The sequence below is a fragment of the Lactuca sativa genome, chromosome 4 (assembly GCF_002870075.4).
Source record: "Lactuca sativa cultivar Salinas chromosome 4, Lsat_Salinas_v11, whole genome shotgun sequence".
In the NCBI taxonomy this organism is placed as follows: Eukaryota; Viridiplantae; Streptophyta; class Magnoliopsida; order Asterales; family Asteraceae; genus Lactuca; species Lactuca sativa.
Genome location: NC_056626.2, coordinates 81,310,529 through 81,326,135, shown reverse-complemented (window position 1 = coordinate 81,326,135; position 15,607 = coordinate 81,310,529). Strand labels below are relative to the sequence as shown.

Genomic DNA, 15,607 nt, shown 5'->3' with positions numbered 1-15,607 from the left:
CCACCCCTAGGTGTACTAACTCCCACATGCTCCTAAGAGCTGCAACTAACTTCCTAGGCACTCCTCCTAGCGTTCTCCTCAATCATGCTTCCGCTCTACTGGATTCCTTTATGCATGCAAGTTGTATATAACACAAGATCAGATACACTGTCAAATAAATGACTCTACCTTAAGTCCATAACCAAACAAAGAATAGGGAATAATTTTAGGTCCCTTATTCTAAGGCTATATAATCCTATCCATATACAACTACACAACATATACTTAGCAATTCACATGATCAAATAGCTAGGCTACAAGGCATCATAGAAGTCAAGCAATACTTATCATACAATTCCTAAAAGAATCCTTATCCTATTCACTAGCATACATTTCTAGTAATTCACATATCAGCAAGATCAAATTCAACATATATAACAAGTATGAGTATTTTCGGAATCACTTTCCTATTTGGGCTCTGACTGACTGTACACATCACATCTTCTTGTAAAACCAAGGTTGAGACAGAGGTCCATGTTCACGATCCCAAGCCAACAATAAAACAAGAACATCGCAAGAGACCGAGCCCATGTCTCTAACCGAACTGTTTTATTAAAAGTTCGTTTTCAAAAAGGTTTTGTGAAAATTATCTGATCCTAGTTCGAGTTTGGATTCACACAAGTATTCTTCCAAATCCCTCAAACCAGGGCTCTAATACCAACTTGTAACGTCCCATTTTCACAAGGAATTTTTTCATTTTTAAATGACGTACGTAATTTCAGCATTTACATAAAACCCATGTTATGAAAACTCATTTGTTCCAAAATACAATTGTTTGAAAATCAGAGTAATATATATCATGCGGAATCTCCATTATTGTGGATGACTTTTTATAGTCACGCGTTCGCCTTTAGACGATCACCAGTAATACCTGAAAAACATTCAATCCTTAACTGTAAGCCAAAATACCACACACCACCATACACATACTATGCATACATACATGAGCCTTCAATCTGCCTAGACCACATCGTAAGGCCTATAAGATGCACGAACCGCTCTACTGAGCCTACAGTCTATTGGAACGCCTTGCAAGGCCTACAATTGTTGGATCGCTCCCTTGAGCCTCCAGTCCATAACGGGTCACCCTCTCGTGCGTAGATCATACAACTGGTATACACCTAGCCTACAACATACCCTTAGCCCACCTAGGTATCTTAGCTTACAACACAAAGTAGGACCACCTGAACCCAACCAACCACATACATCGACATGTAAACCAAACAAGCAATCAAGAAAGAGCATATAGACATGTAACTTTCTACACTACTCTATCTATCTAACAACCCACTACAATATACCAAGCCTCATACAATACTATATGTTACTACTATCAAATCACTAATAAACGTGTAGCTATATGTAATTAGATGTGAGATAGACAGTAGAACGTGTGATCCCACTCTAGAGCCACAATCAAATAAGGAACATGCAAGAAAGACTAAATCAAGAGTTCTCAGGTTATCCTACATGACTACATACAACCCTTAGGACACTCAACTAGATGATCACCGACCCAAGGTACTCTAACCAGCACACCACTACTCCTATATCCTAGCATATAAGGATATATCCTACAATACATAGTATAGTGAGGAGACTCACATGAAATGAAGACCCAAGGAAGTATAGCACCACCCCCATTCCCTTGCACTAATCACTCTTACAAACTGATCACTGACACCAATACAAATAAATACTTAATCAATAACCTAATTCCTTAAAGTTTGAGCCAAAGTCAAACTAGTCAAAAGTCAACAGTCAATAAAAGTCAACGGTAAACAAAAGTCAATTGTCAACCAAATCAACACTCAAAACAATGTGGAGACCTCCTGGTGACGTTGTGGGAATACCATGACAGAACAGTCGCGAAATAGAGAACCACCACGACGCAACAAGTCCATTGCCATGTCGTGGGAACTGGGTAACTACTATATTCTTCATTAAGTGCTTAATCCTTATAAATCTAAGACAAAAAATTCATATGTGCTTCTTTTTAATGATTTAATGGATAAAGTTTCCAACTTGATCAATTAGGACTCCATTCTAAGGCTATATCAACAACCCTAAGTCCATTAAGTCCTTAATGGGGGAACAACTTGTGCATGGGACCAAGAATCATCCAAACTAAGGCCTTTTCTCATTCAACGGAACCTATGGACCATTAGAAAGCCATAGCAAGCTCTGGAGTTCCTCAAATTTCCAATATTATTCATGGAAGGAACCAAAACGACTCAAAAATAACCATAAACTTGAATCAAGAAGAAGAAATGTCAAGGTGGGAACTTTATACTCCAAGTAACTTAGAAAACTGAAGAGAATGATGGATCCAAACTAGCTCATTGCTTCCTCACTTCCTTGTGAACTTCCATCTTCTCAAGGTTCACCAAAATCAAAGGAATGAGATTCAAATCAAGAGAACAAGGTTTCTAATCTTCATGGAGGCTAAGGTTTCGTGGTAAGGGTTGGAAGCTGAAGAAGATGCCCTAATCCCAGAGACTAGTTTCTTAAATATTAAGGAAACCCTAAAAATCGTGGGCTTGGGTTGTAGTCTGTGACATCCCCAATTTTACGGCCAGAAAAGACCGATTTGTTTATGCTTTGTTTTTAAAATCAGATTAATCTTTTAAAGAAAACAGTTGCGGAATTTGTTCCCAAAGCAAAATATGATAACCATTTATCAAAACATTTCTCAAAGAGAATGTATTTTCATTAAATAATAAAACCTCGGGATGTCATGTTCCGATACATACCAAAAGCATAAACAATATAAAATAGACCTTACAACAGTTATTTATAACTACTGATCTATAATCCAAATTCTCTCATCAAGTCCACTAACTTATACCCTTGTGCCATTACCTGTAATGCAAAGAAAACTGAGTGGGTCAGGCTTGGGAACCTGGTGAGCATATAGGGTTTTCAACCCACAATAATACATTTATTATATTCAATTATAAAACAATCAACCCAAATACCCATCCCCATATCTCCTTTATTTTCTCAAGGGTTTATCCTAATAATCCACTATCCTTCATTCATTCATTCCTAAGGATTTACCTAAGGAATTGGCACAAAGTCCATTTGCTACCACGGTTTGTACAACAGGAACTACATCACATAGTCACCAGGGTTCATACATTAGGCACTACTTCTCATAGTCACCAGGGTTTACACAACAGGAACGAAGTCACATCGTCACCAAGGTTTATCAAATAGGCACGAAGTCGCATCGTCACCAAGGCTTACTCAATAGGCACGAAGTCGCATCGTCACCAAGGCTTACTCAATAGGCACAAAGTCGCATCGTCAGCAACTATTCTATCTACCCATGTTCTACCCAACAATTTTGTAGATATAAATACAAACACAGTTTAAATCATTTAACACCCGTATAAAAACATCAACTCCAAGCCTATCTCAAATACACAAATAATATATAACACACATCACGTATTTCATAGCTAATACTTTATATTTATGTGTTAGAAGAAAATAACCACACACTCACTTGATTAGACGATGCTTGGACAACACTACAGCTTGTAAAAGTAGTATTCTTCGGTAGATCTAGAAGATCTTCGAAAAAACTGGGCTCCTCGCGGGCAGAGCTTCGACTCGGGAATTGCACTTCTCAGGATCTTCGGGCTTCGGGACTCGCTTCGGGTCTCGGGATGATACCGGGGCTTCGGGGGTACTTCTTTGCATGTAAATCGAGGTAATATGGGTGAGAGATGAGAGAATGAGCAACCAAACTCGGTTGGCCCTTCAAATCTATTTATAGGGCAAAATCTGCCCTTGCCACGCCGTGGCACCTTTTTCCACGTCGTGGGCTTGGTCGTCACTGCATGCGTCATCGCAAGTTGCATCTGAGGGACTCCCGGAGGTCTCAGAAGACTTTCCACGTCGTGGTATCTGACAGTTTTGGGGTTTCGCGCCCCGAACTTCATAAATTCATAAATTTCGCATACGAACTCCATTTTCAACGTTCTTTATATCGACGCGTAGGTGAGATTATGCTTTACAACTATCGTTTAGACTCCATTGGCTAATTTTGACTTTATTTTTAATATATTATAAATATATTACTTATATATTATTTTTAGTAGGCCGGGACAGGAGAACTCCGTTATAAATTCATAACTTCTTCATCTTATGTCCGTTTTCGCCTATCTTTTTATCGTTTCACTACTATTAACGAGATCTTTGATTCTTGTTTAGATTGTTCTGGCTAAAAACCGCTCGATCTCAAATCAAGTATTCGGGCTGCATATTGCTAAGTCGAAACTTCAGATAATCATAACTTCCTCATACGAAGTCAGATTTGGGCGTTTCTTTTATGTACGCTTTCGGTTTAACGAACTCTTCAACTTTTGTTTAGATTACTAATGGTAGATATCATTCTATCTTAAATTCATATTTTACGTCATTCGGCATCGTGCCGGTTCTGTCGCGAAACTTCGATAGGTCATAACTTCTTCGTTATAACTCGGATTTCGGCATTCTTTATATGTACAGAATCCTTGTAACATATAATATAACCTATTTAAGATTAATCCTTCTAAATAATATTCCATCAAAAAGTCATTTTTGATGCTTATCGTCTCTAAATTGACTAGCCCAGATCTACGGACGTTACATAGTCGCTGCCATATCGTGGCCTTCTTCTTGCCACGTCATGTAAGACATATAGATATGCGTTTCACGCATAGGCATGTCATATCGTGGTGCTCCATTCACCATGTCGTGCCACAAGGTTTTTTCCCAAAAACCTTACCTTTGATCCCTCTAAGCCCTTAACCAATTTATTCTGGAAAATAGGTGTTGCATGGAACTCATAATAAGAGGTTCAAAAAAATTCGAACACAAAAATATGACAAGGTCGATTGAAAGTGGTAGAAAGTTTAGAGATATTAAGAGAAGTAGAATGAGAAATTAAGAATAAGGAATAAAAATTAGATATCAATTTAGAGCCTTAGAGGGATCATCGACTCCTCGATCTCCACATACCACACTCGTATGTTTTCAAGGGTATTACAGATTTAGTGATTGCAATTCTCAAGAGGCTTCATTTATATGGAGCTCATGCCTTCACCTGCCTCTGGACGTCGATTCCTCTTGGACTCATGGACTGGGCTTAACTTTCAGGTCAAAATAATATATATATATATATATATATATATATATATATATATATATATATATATATATATATATATATATGTGTGTGTGTGTGTGTGTGTGTGTGTGTATTAGGCGAATATTCACGCGTTGCGTAGAATATAAGTATATAATTGAAATAATTACACATATATGTTTTTTTCAATATATAACAATGACATTGTTGTTAAGTTTGATATAATAAGTATTATAACAAGTTGATATAAAAACTGATTATTTAGAATTATATGATAAAGTATACATCTATTAAAACTATATAATCTCAATCGTCTCAATGGTCTTTATCCGTATGTAACTCATGCATAAAACTAAATCATCATATCATATCATATCATAATGTATTATAAATGAATCATTTTTTCTTTCACCACATTCATTTGAAACTCTCATTCTTTTTTCCTTTCACCATATTTATTTGAAACTCCCATGACTTTTCAATTTCTTTCTAATAATGATAATAATTTGGTTAATAAGATTAAATGAATATCAAACCTAAAAGTGTAATCATATATAAACTAAATTTCAATATTAAAACTTATACTTAGAAAGTTATATATATATTTTTTAACTTTTTACATATTATACTTAATTTGTTAGATTTAATATGTTGTTGTTGTTGTTATTATTATTATAATTATTATTATTATTATTTTATTAAAAATATAAATAAGTATACTACTTTTTAAATTTTTTATTATTAACATTGTTAATAATAGGTATAAATACATTTAAATGAAAAAAATATTAAAGACATTGTTTAAGGGTGGAGGTGGAGCGGATGGTAATTCTTTAAACATTGAAATCATGAATGTTTGTATATTCTAACTTTGTATATGGTCATTCCACGTTTGTTATTATTGTTTTTAATTCAAAATATTAACCCTTAACAATTTAAAAGAAGTTATCGATTTTTCAAATTGTTAGTAAATAGTGAGTGTGTGCTATGCGTGTATGTCTTTTGTGTAAGTATTTGAATTACCAAACATGTGTGTTGCTCTTTTTCATTATTTTATTCATGTGGTTTTATTGGAAAAATAGCAAATATAATGTGATAAAGCAAAACTAGTCATATTAATTTATATTAAATAAGATATTGTAATTAATACTTTTGAAATTTGATATTGGCAACCACTGTAAATGTTTATAGTGGATCTGTTGGATTTGAAAAGAAATATTTCTACCTTAAAAAATTTTATATACAAAGTGAGAAATTCTTTTATCTTAAACTATTTATAAACAATTTTATAAATATGCAACTTCTTTTAAATTGTTAAGTGTTAATATTCTGAATTGAAAACAATAATAAGAAATGTGAAATGATTATATACAAAATGAGAACATACAAGCATATATTCATGATTTCAATGCTTAAAACATTACCATCACAACCACTTTCACCTTTAAAAAATTTCTTTAATATATTTTTTTTAATTGTATTTACATGTATTATTAAAAATATTAATAATAACGAATTTAAAAATTAGTACGCTTGTTTATATTTTTAATATAATAATAATAATAATAATAATAATAATAATAATAATAATAATAATAATAAAGTTTTTGTTTGTAAGAAAGTCCTAATATTTTGTTTTGTTTTTTTTTTTGCGGAGAAGTCTCAATATATTGGGTCAGTTTATGAAATAGTTCCAAATTAAATTGTTATCGGTTCCAACCGGTCAAAAATGGTAAACTGCAAGCTTTTGCCGGTTTTTAGGACTTTTTCATAAAAAAAAAAATTAGTTTAGGACTAAAACGTAAACCGGGCCAAAATTTTATGATTTTATTGGAGATTTTCCTATATATATATATATATATATATATATATATATATATATATATATATATATATATATAACTATAATTATTGTGTGGATGTGTGACAAATTTTGGACCAATCATGACCTAGGGGCAAAATAGTCATTTTATATAATATAATTATTATTTCCATTAATCAATTAATCATATACCTAATTTAAAGCCTATAATTATGGAAGTAAAACTCATATCACAGGCTCATTCGATATTTTGGAAGATTCTATGGCTTTCTTAGTGGGTCTCTTTTCCAATGTTTTAAAAACCGGTTTTTTAGTTGAACCAGTGATTGGTTTCCTGTTTAACCAGTTCAACCACCGGGTCAACCGATTTCAATATTTTTATGTTTTTTTTCCTATTTTCCTACATATACATACATATATCAATAATGAATTTGATGTTTAATTACTGTTGGAATCCTATGTTTAAGGATCTACCAATCCAATTTAGGCAACAAAGTTTTAGGAAACTATTTTACAAGTCGGTTCTTAGTTTCCTAAATATAGTCTAATACAAGTCGGTATATATATATATATATATATATATATATATATATATATATATATATATATATATATATATATATATATATATATATATGTCTTAATCGAGTCTTAGGATTAAGAATTCACAATTGTAACACAAAGGTTTTGAGTTATTTTCCTTTAATCAAAGAGTTTTATTTATTAATTGTGTGTCAATTAGATCTTGAATTGGTATCAGAGCGCTTTGCTTGGAAATCAAAAAGAAACTTACATGTTTAACAAGGTGGTCGACATGGCAGAATGTAAAGGGGCTTCAGGAGGTGCTCCGGTGAGGGATAAAGAAATCGGAGCCACTTTAGTACAATGTCCCATGCTCAATTCGACAAATTACACTGTATGGGCACTAAGAATGAAGTTAGTGTTACAGATTCACAAAGCATGGACTGTAATCGATCCAGAAATTGAGAAGAACGAAGAGAAAGATTACCTGGCGATGGGGCTATTATGTCAGTCGATCCCGAAGACTTTGATTATGCAAATTAGAAATGTGGAGACTGCTAAAGGACTCTGGGATGCAATTAAAGCAAGATATGTAGGTGTTGATCGTGTAAAAGAGGCCCGATTACAAACTCTAAATGTTGAATTCGATCGCTTGAAGATCCAGGAGTCAAAGACAATTGACAGTTTTGCCGAAAAGCTGTCCGGATAAGAGTGTTGCCGATATTAGGTTTATGCGGCGACACGAATATCGTCGGTATTAGGTTTGTGCGGCGACTTTTTAGACTTTTAGCGGCGACACGAATGTCGCCAGTATTATGTTTGTGCAGATAAGAGTGCCCCAACCGTTTGATTAGATACTCTCGATCGAACGACCAAGATCTATTAGAAGGGGAAAACGCAGATTTTGGTGAGAAACCTTTACCGGTGATACATTTACCGGCGACCAAGACTTTTAGCGGCGACAAATGGTAGTGTCACCGCTAAAAGCTCTCGTCGTCGGTAATTGTGTCGCCGCTAAAGACTTGGTTTCGTGTAGTGTGCATCGATGTTTTTCATAAGTTTTGTTCAAAAATTCATTCGTTATATATATGATTGTTGGACAAGTTTACATAGTTATTGTTCGGACAATTCGGAAAATTCTTTGAGCTTCACATAGAACTTTTATGCATTTTATCCTACAGTTCGATTTCTAAATTAATTAGTATGGCAATCTATATTTCCACTGGTCGGGTCCCAGCTAATGGATGACGTCATGGCTTACCAATTTCGATGGTGATGTCGCCTCTACAACTACAAGTCTAGAAGACTAGAACCGGTTGAATTGTCTGCGTGTTCGTATTGTATTAAATTCCTGAAGTGGGAACCAAAATTAACAAATTAGCCGCCTCCCCATTTTACTTTTAAGGGATTAAATTTGAATTTTTTTTAAATTATCGTTTATAGTAATTTAATTTATACAAAGACATAGAAAATTTGTATGGCCCCTAACAAAATGGATGGAGGTCAACCAATAAATAATTTGGCAATTGCTAGAAATCAAATCGACTCTGATGTAACCACTTCACAATAGTTTTCTTTAATTTCAAATAGGAACATCAGTATATCATTGAAACCGATTAAAATATTAGCATATCAAAAAAACATATTATAGATAAGTATTTGAAATCAGGTTTGTTGTACAATTTCTTTGACCCAATTTTCCAAATCTGACGTAGTATTCAAACACCAACCTATGGAATTTTCTTCCTTTTACCCAACAAGATATTATGCTTCTAGAACGCCACCCTAACCTGCTCCTTTTGTGTTTTTTAAACACTTCTATAAAACACCAACACGAAGCCTTAAATAGGAGATTCAACAACTCATAGTATCCAAAAACTCCCAACATTAAGAAAAACGACAAATGGAACCAACTTCTAGTGTTCATGAGTTACCCTTGAACGAGAACGATTCACAGGATATGTTCATCTATCAAGTCATTAACGAGGCTGAAGCCATTGATGGCCTTGGAGCTGGAAATCCCGCTACCGGTGTTTCCAAAAGTACCCTTGACCCAACTCGTGTCATAAACAAGAGCAAACATTACAGAGGTGTAAGGCGTCGTCCATGGGGTAAATATGCAGCAGAGATCCGTGACTCCAAGCGACATGGCGCAAGAGTGTGGTTGGGGACTTTTGAAACAGCTGAGGATGCTGCGTTGGCTTACGACAGGGCTGCCTTTGAGATGAGAGGTGCAAAGGCTCTTCTGAACTTCCCAGCTCGACTTGTGACATCGATGCCGAAAATTTGCCAAGAATCAAGCTTGAACGGAAAGAAATGGAAAGGGTCGTGTTCGAGTAGTAGTTCTGGTGAGGTATCGAGCCTAAAAGAAAATTTTAAAGCTACATCAGGATCATCCTGTCAAGGAAATATGCTGCAGTTGTTTTGAAGTGTGTATATATACATTTATATATGCATTTGTAGGGTAGCATGCAAAGTTGTAAAATCTATATATGGGTTTTCTTGAGCTTTGGTACTCTTTCGATTCCTACTGTTGTAAATAAGGATAAAATGCCTTCTCCTAACAGGGATACTATAATAATGTTTCGATAGGAAGAAAGGTCCAGTTTGAACCATCTAAAACCACACTTATGGGCTCTTAACTCTTTACTGTTAGAGTAGAGTGCCCGATGGTTTTAAATGTTATAACTTATAAGCTATTCTGGCTTCATAAAGGATAATGGGAAAAGATCTTAACAAGTACAAGAAGATCACCTAACTTTTTTATTTGTCTTAATTACTTATATGTCTCCGCATAATTGGTCTAGTGGTAGTAAGACAGGTGAGTAGGAAACACCTACGAATGGTCTATACCGTTTATTTGTCTCATTTACATCATATACTATTTTTTGAACAACAGCTTACCCAAGGTTAAACCCAGATGATTGTTGTTAGAAAATGGCTATGCGAAATAGGATGTTTAATTCCCATAATCAATAAATTCATGGATATGTGAAGTGTCATGTAAGTTCACTTTTCCGGATATATATTTCTACCCTTTAATTAGGTTTCAAGAAATTTGTGATAATCATCAAACACGCTTTCAAATTTAGGGCATCCACAATGCATTGAACTCCGTAGAGTTTAATGGATATTGCCACATCATCATTCTACAATCCATACAACTCTATTGTTTTTTTCTCTATAATGCATTGAACTCTATAAAGTTCAACAGAATGTTACAAAATGTAATTTATAGTAAATATTTAAGAATTAAAACTTTCATTTTTCCCATTAAAGAGTTCAATGGCCATTGAACTCCAAATACCTTTGTTGAAATTGACAAAGTAATTTTCTCAACATCTTCATTTCTTATATCATTTGAGGATTAAGAAATAGAAGGTTTTCATATACTTACAAAAGAAACCTCACTACATAAACCCTAATCTACACTCACAACTTTATCACTCAAAGCCTAGCCTAATCAGATCAGCTGATATTACACCAGAATGAGATATTCAACTCATCTATAACAAAACAAGGTGGAAAAACATTACAGACTATCACGAGATGATCAAAGATTGAGAGAAAAAACGAGAGAAAACCCTAATCGTATGAACTGGAAGATGAGAGATCATATACGTCTTCACTCTCTCTCTTCTTTTATATCAGATTCTCAAAATTTGGATCCAACCCGATCCAAGACCTTAACCCGTGCTTTCCTTCCCTCCATTTACAATTTAATCCAAGAAAACATATTTTGTACACAATATATCCTTAATTAACTTAATAAATAAATATGAGATTGTTTTTATTATTATTTTCAACATCCCCCCTCAATCGAAATATTTATTTTTCTTTCTTAAAAATATCAACAAGACCAATTTTCGTAGACAGAAAATCATGTTGTTTTATGCTCAAGGATTTAGTAAGAATATCTGCATTTTGTTCAGAAGAACTTATCTTAATTAATTTTAAAACACCATTAGAAATTTTTTCTCTAACAAAATGCAAATCAATCTCAAAATGCTTTGTTCTTTCATGGAACACAGGATTAAGAACTAACTTAATTGTTGAATCATTATCACAAAAAACAGAAACTAGAACAAGTTATTTAACTTCTAGTTCAAACAAGACTTTTAATACCCAAATTATTTCACAAGTAACAGACCCTATTGCTTTGTATTCAGCTTCAGTAGAAGATCTAGAAACAGTAAATTGTTTCTTACTCTTCCATGATATAAGGCAATTATTAAAATAAACCATGTATCCTGATACAGACCTCCAAGTAGTCAAACATTTAGCCCAGTCTGCATCAACATACCCTTTTAATTCAAACTTACCAGATTTAGTTATTGCTACTCCTCTTCCATGACTACTTTTTAAGTACCTTAGAAGTCTAAAAGCAATTTTCAAATGAGATTTCCTAGGTTTGTGCATAAATTGACTTAGTACTTGAACGGCATAAGAAATATCAGGTCTAGTAACAGTTAGATATATAAGCTTACCAATAAGTTTCTGAAACTCAGTTTTCTTATCTAATAGAACATTACCCTTATCATTTTCATCTGTATTAATCATAAAATTTGTCTCTAAAGGTGTATTTACAGGTTTACACCCAAGCATACCATATTCATGTAACAACTCTAAACAATACTTTCTTTGATTTAAACATAAGCCATTATCAATATTTACCACTTCAATTCCCAAAAAATACTTAAGAATACCAAGGTCTTTAATCAAAAACTGAGTTTTCATAAAATCCTTAACTCTTTTTAAGTACCTTAGAAGTCTAAAAGCAATTTTCAAATGAGATTTCCTAGGTTTGTGCATAAATTGACTTAGTACGTGAACAACATAAGAAATATCAGGTCTAGTAACAGTTAGATATATAAGCTTACCAATAAGTTTCTGAAACTCGGTTTTATTATCTAATAGAACATTACCCTTATCATTTTCATCTGTATTAATCATAAAATTTGTCTCTAAAGGTGTATTTACAGGTTTACACCCAAGCATACCATATTCATGTAACAACTCTAAACAATACTTTCTTTGATTTAAACATAAGCCATTATCAATATTTACCACTTCAATTCCCAAAAAATACTTAAGAATACCAAGGTCTTTAATCAAAAACTGAGTTTTCATAAAATCCTTAACTCTTTTTAAGTACCTTAGAAGTCTAAAAGCAATTTTCAAAATGAGATTTCCTAGGTTTGTGCATAAATTGACTTAGTACTTGAACAACATAAGAAATATCAGGTCTAGTAACAGTTAGATATATAAGCTTACCAATAAGTTTCTAAAACTCAGTTTTATTATCTAATAGAACATTACCCTTATCATTTTCATCTGTATTAATCATAAAATTTGTCTCTAAAAGTATATTTACAGGTTTACACCCAAGCATACCATATTCATGTAACAACTCTAAACAATACTTTCTTTGATTTAAACATAAGCCATTATCAATATTTACCACTTTAATTCCAAAAAAATACTTAAGAATACCAAGGTCTTTAATCAAAAACCGAGTTTTCATAAAATCCTTAACTCTTTTTAATTCAATTTCACAGTTACCAGTTATTATAATATCATCTACATACACAAGTAAAACAGTTGTTGTACCTTCAAATTTCCTAATGAACAACGAATAATCATTTATACTTTGTTGAAAACCACACAAAAACAAAGATGCACACAGCTTCTCATTCCATTTCCTAGGTGTTTGTTTTAAACCATATAATGATTTAGTAAGTTTACAAACCTTAGTATCATTAGCAGAAAAATATCCAGGAGGAAGGGACATATAAACATCCTCTGTGAGATCACCATAAAGGAAAGCATTATTTATATCTAATTGATATAAAGGCCATGAATTATGTACAGATAAAGAAATAATAATACGCATAGTAACAATTTTAGCAACTGGAGAGAAAGTCTCCTCAAAATCTATTCCTTCTCTTTTAGTATAACCTTTAGCAACCAAACGTGCTTTATGCCTTTCTACTTCACCATTTGATTTATATTTAATTTTGAAAACCTATTTACAACCAATTGGTTTTCTGTTTTTTGGCAAATTAGTTATTTCCCAAGTATGATTTCTATGAAGAGCTTCCATTTCTTCATTCATAGCCTTAACCCAATTTGGATCAGATAAAGCTTCTTTATAACTTTTAGGTTCAATAGACTTATTCAAATTAGAAACAAAACATTTTGTATCAGTATCAAGAAAAGAATAATTAACCGATCTTTTTATACCGTACTTATATTTCCCTTCAACAATATAATCAGCAAATTTAACTGACATATGTAACTCACGCCTAGACCTAGAAGCACCTAAAGACTTCTCAACAGAGGGAATTAAGGGTGAATAACTATTTTCCTCATACACACCTAAAGAAGAAGAAGCAGAACCATCTGTAGGAGGCACAGTTGCCTCGCCACTATGGTTGACAGTCTCAATAGAGCTAACATCATCCAGGTGAGAGGCTGCATCAGCACCATCCAACAGAGATTCTACTCTCAGCTCATCAGGATTGATATAATCATTCAAATAATCATTAGTGTCAAATACATCATAGGAAAAAGGATCACTAGGGCCAAAAACATCTAAAGTTTTATCAACAATTGTTGATTTTAACTTGTAACGAAATACAGATTCATAAAATTTCACATCCCTGGACATAGAAGAAGTGTTAGTGTCTAGACTAAGAAGTTTATAAGCCTTTTTATCAGAAGAATATCCTAATAAAATACATTTTTCAACACGTTCTGAAAACTTATCAGTAACATTTTGTTTAACAGCAAAACAAAGACAACCAAATACTCTTAAATGATCAAAACTGGGAGTTCTTTTAAAAACAAGTTCATAGGGAGACAAACCATTTAAAACAGATGTAGGCATTCTATTTATCAAGAAAACAGATGTTAAAACTGCATCTCCCCAATATTTAACAGGAACTCCTGACTGAAACATAAGTGATCGTGCAACATTAAGAATGTGTATGTGCTTTCTTTCCACAACTCCATTTTGTTGTAGAGTATAGGCACAAGATGTCTGGTGAATGACACCACGTTCTATGCAAAAAAAAAGTTCATTTGATTATTCACAAATTCAGTACATTATCAGAACGAATAGTCTTAATATTAACATTAAACTGATTTGACATAATATTTACAAATGACTTAAAACAATCAAAAACTTCACTTTTAAATTTCAAAAGAAAAACCCAAGTGGCCCTAGTAAAGTCATCCACAATAGTTAAAAAAAATACTTAAACCCCTCAACTGAAGCAAGTCTATAAGGTCCCCAAACATCTAGGTGAATCAATTCACCAAGTTGACTTGATCTATGTTGACTAAAAGAAATAGACTATCTGGTCTGTTTGGCTTTATGACAAACATCACAAGGAGGAAGAGACTCATTTCCAAGTTTTAGTTTATCCTCTAATGTGTTTAAAGCCTGGTCAGCTGGATGACCAAGTCTACTATGCCAAGTTAATTTTGAAACACAACATTTAGAGTTAGTTAAAATAGCAGAATTACCTGAGGGAACATGATCAAGATAATACAATCCCCCAGATTCTCTACCATTCTCCACCATCTCCTTTGATTGTGAATCCTGAATTTTACAATTATGCTTAGAAAACACTACCTCACATCCATTATCCTTACAAAGTTTGTGTACAGACGAAAGATTGACATTAAAGTCTGGAACAACAAACACATCAAGTAAAGTAATATGAGAGGATAACTGAATATTCCCTATCTTACTTATAGGTGCATAGGATCCATTAGGATGTTTTACAAGAAGATTAAGTCTAGACACATCCATTGTGTCTTGTAATTGTGACTCAGAAGCTATCATATGTTGATTTGCCCCAGAGTCAACAATCCAACTATGAGAACTACTTGAATTAACAAAGGAATTACAACATTTAAACATAGAAGTACATGCCATATTTGCAGCAGCAGGTACATTCTCACTAGTAGAACTTTCATTAATGAGACGAAGAAACTTGGAATATTGATCACTTGTAAGATAGTGAACATCACTATCATGATCAGACTCAGAAGGAACTACAATATTACTATTAGAGTCA

At 33.3% G+C, this 15,607-nt stretch overlaps 1 protein-coding gene across 1 annotated transcript; it reads left to right on the top strand.

Annotated features, from left to right (window-relative positions):
* The first annotated feature begins 9,312 nt into the window (after positions 1-9,312).
* Positions 9,313-10,296, top strand: LOC111884301 (pathogenesis-related genes transcriptional activator PTI5). The gene has a single exon (XM_023880618.3). It carries the CDS (start codon positions 9,424-9,426, stop codon positions 9,946-9,948), a length of 525 nt encoding a protein of 174 aa, XP_023736386.1. The 5' UTR covers positions 9,313-9,423; the 3' UTR covers positions 9,949-10,296.
* Positions 10,297-15,607: the final 5,311 nt, after the last annotated feature.

Excerpts from the sequence above, each read along its gene's own strand:
- LOC111884301 (XM_023880618.3), top strand. The coding sequence starts at position 9,424 with ATGGAACCAACTTCTAGTGTTCATGAGTTACCCTTGAACGAGAACGAT.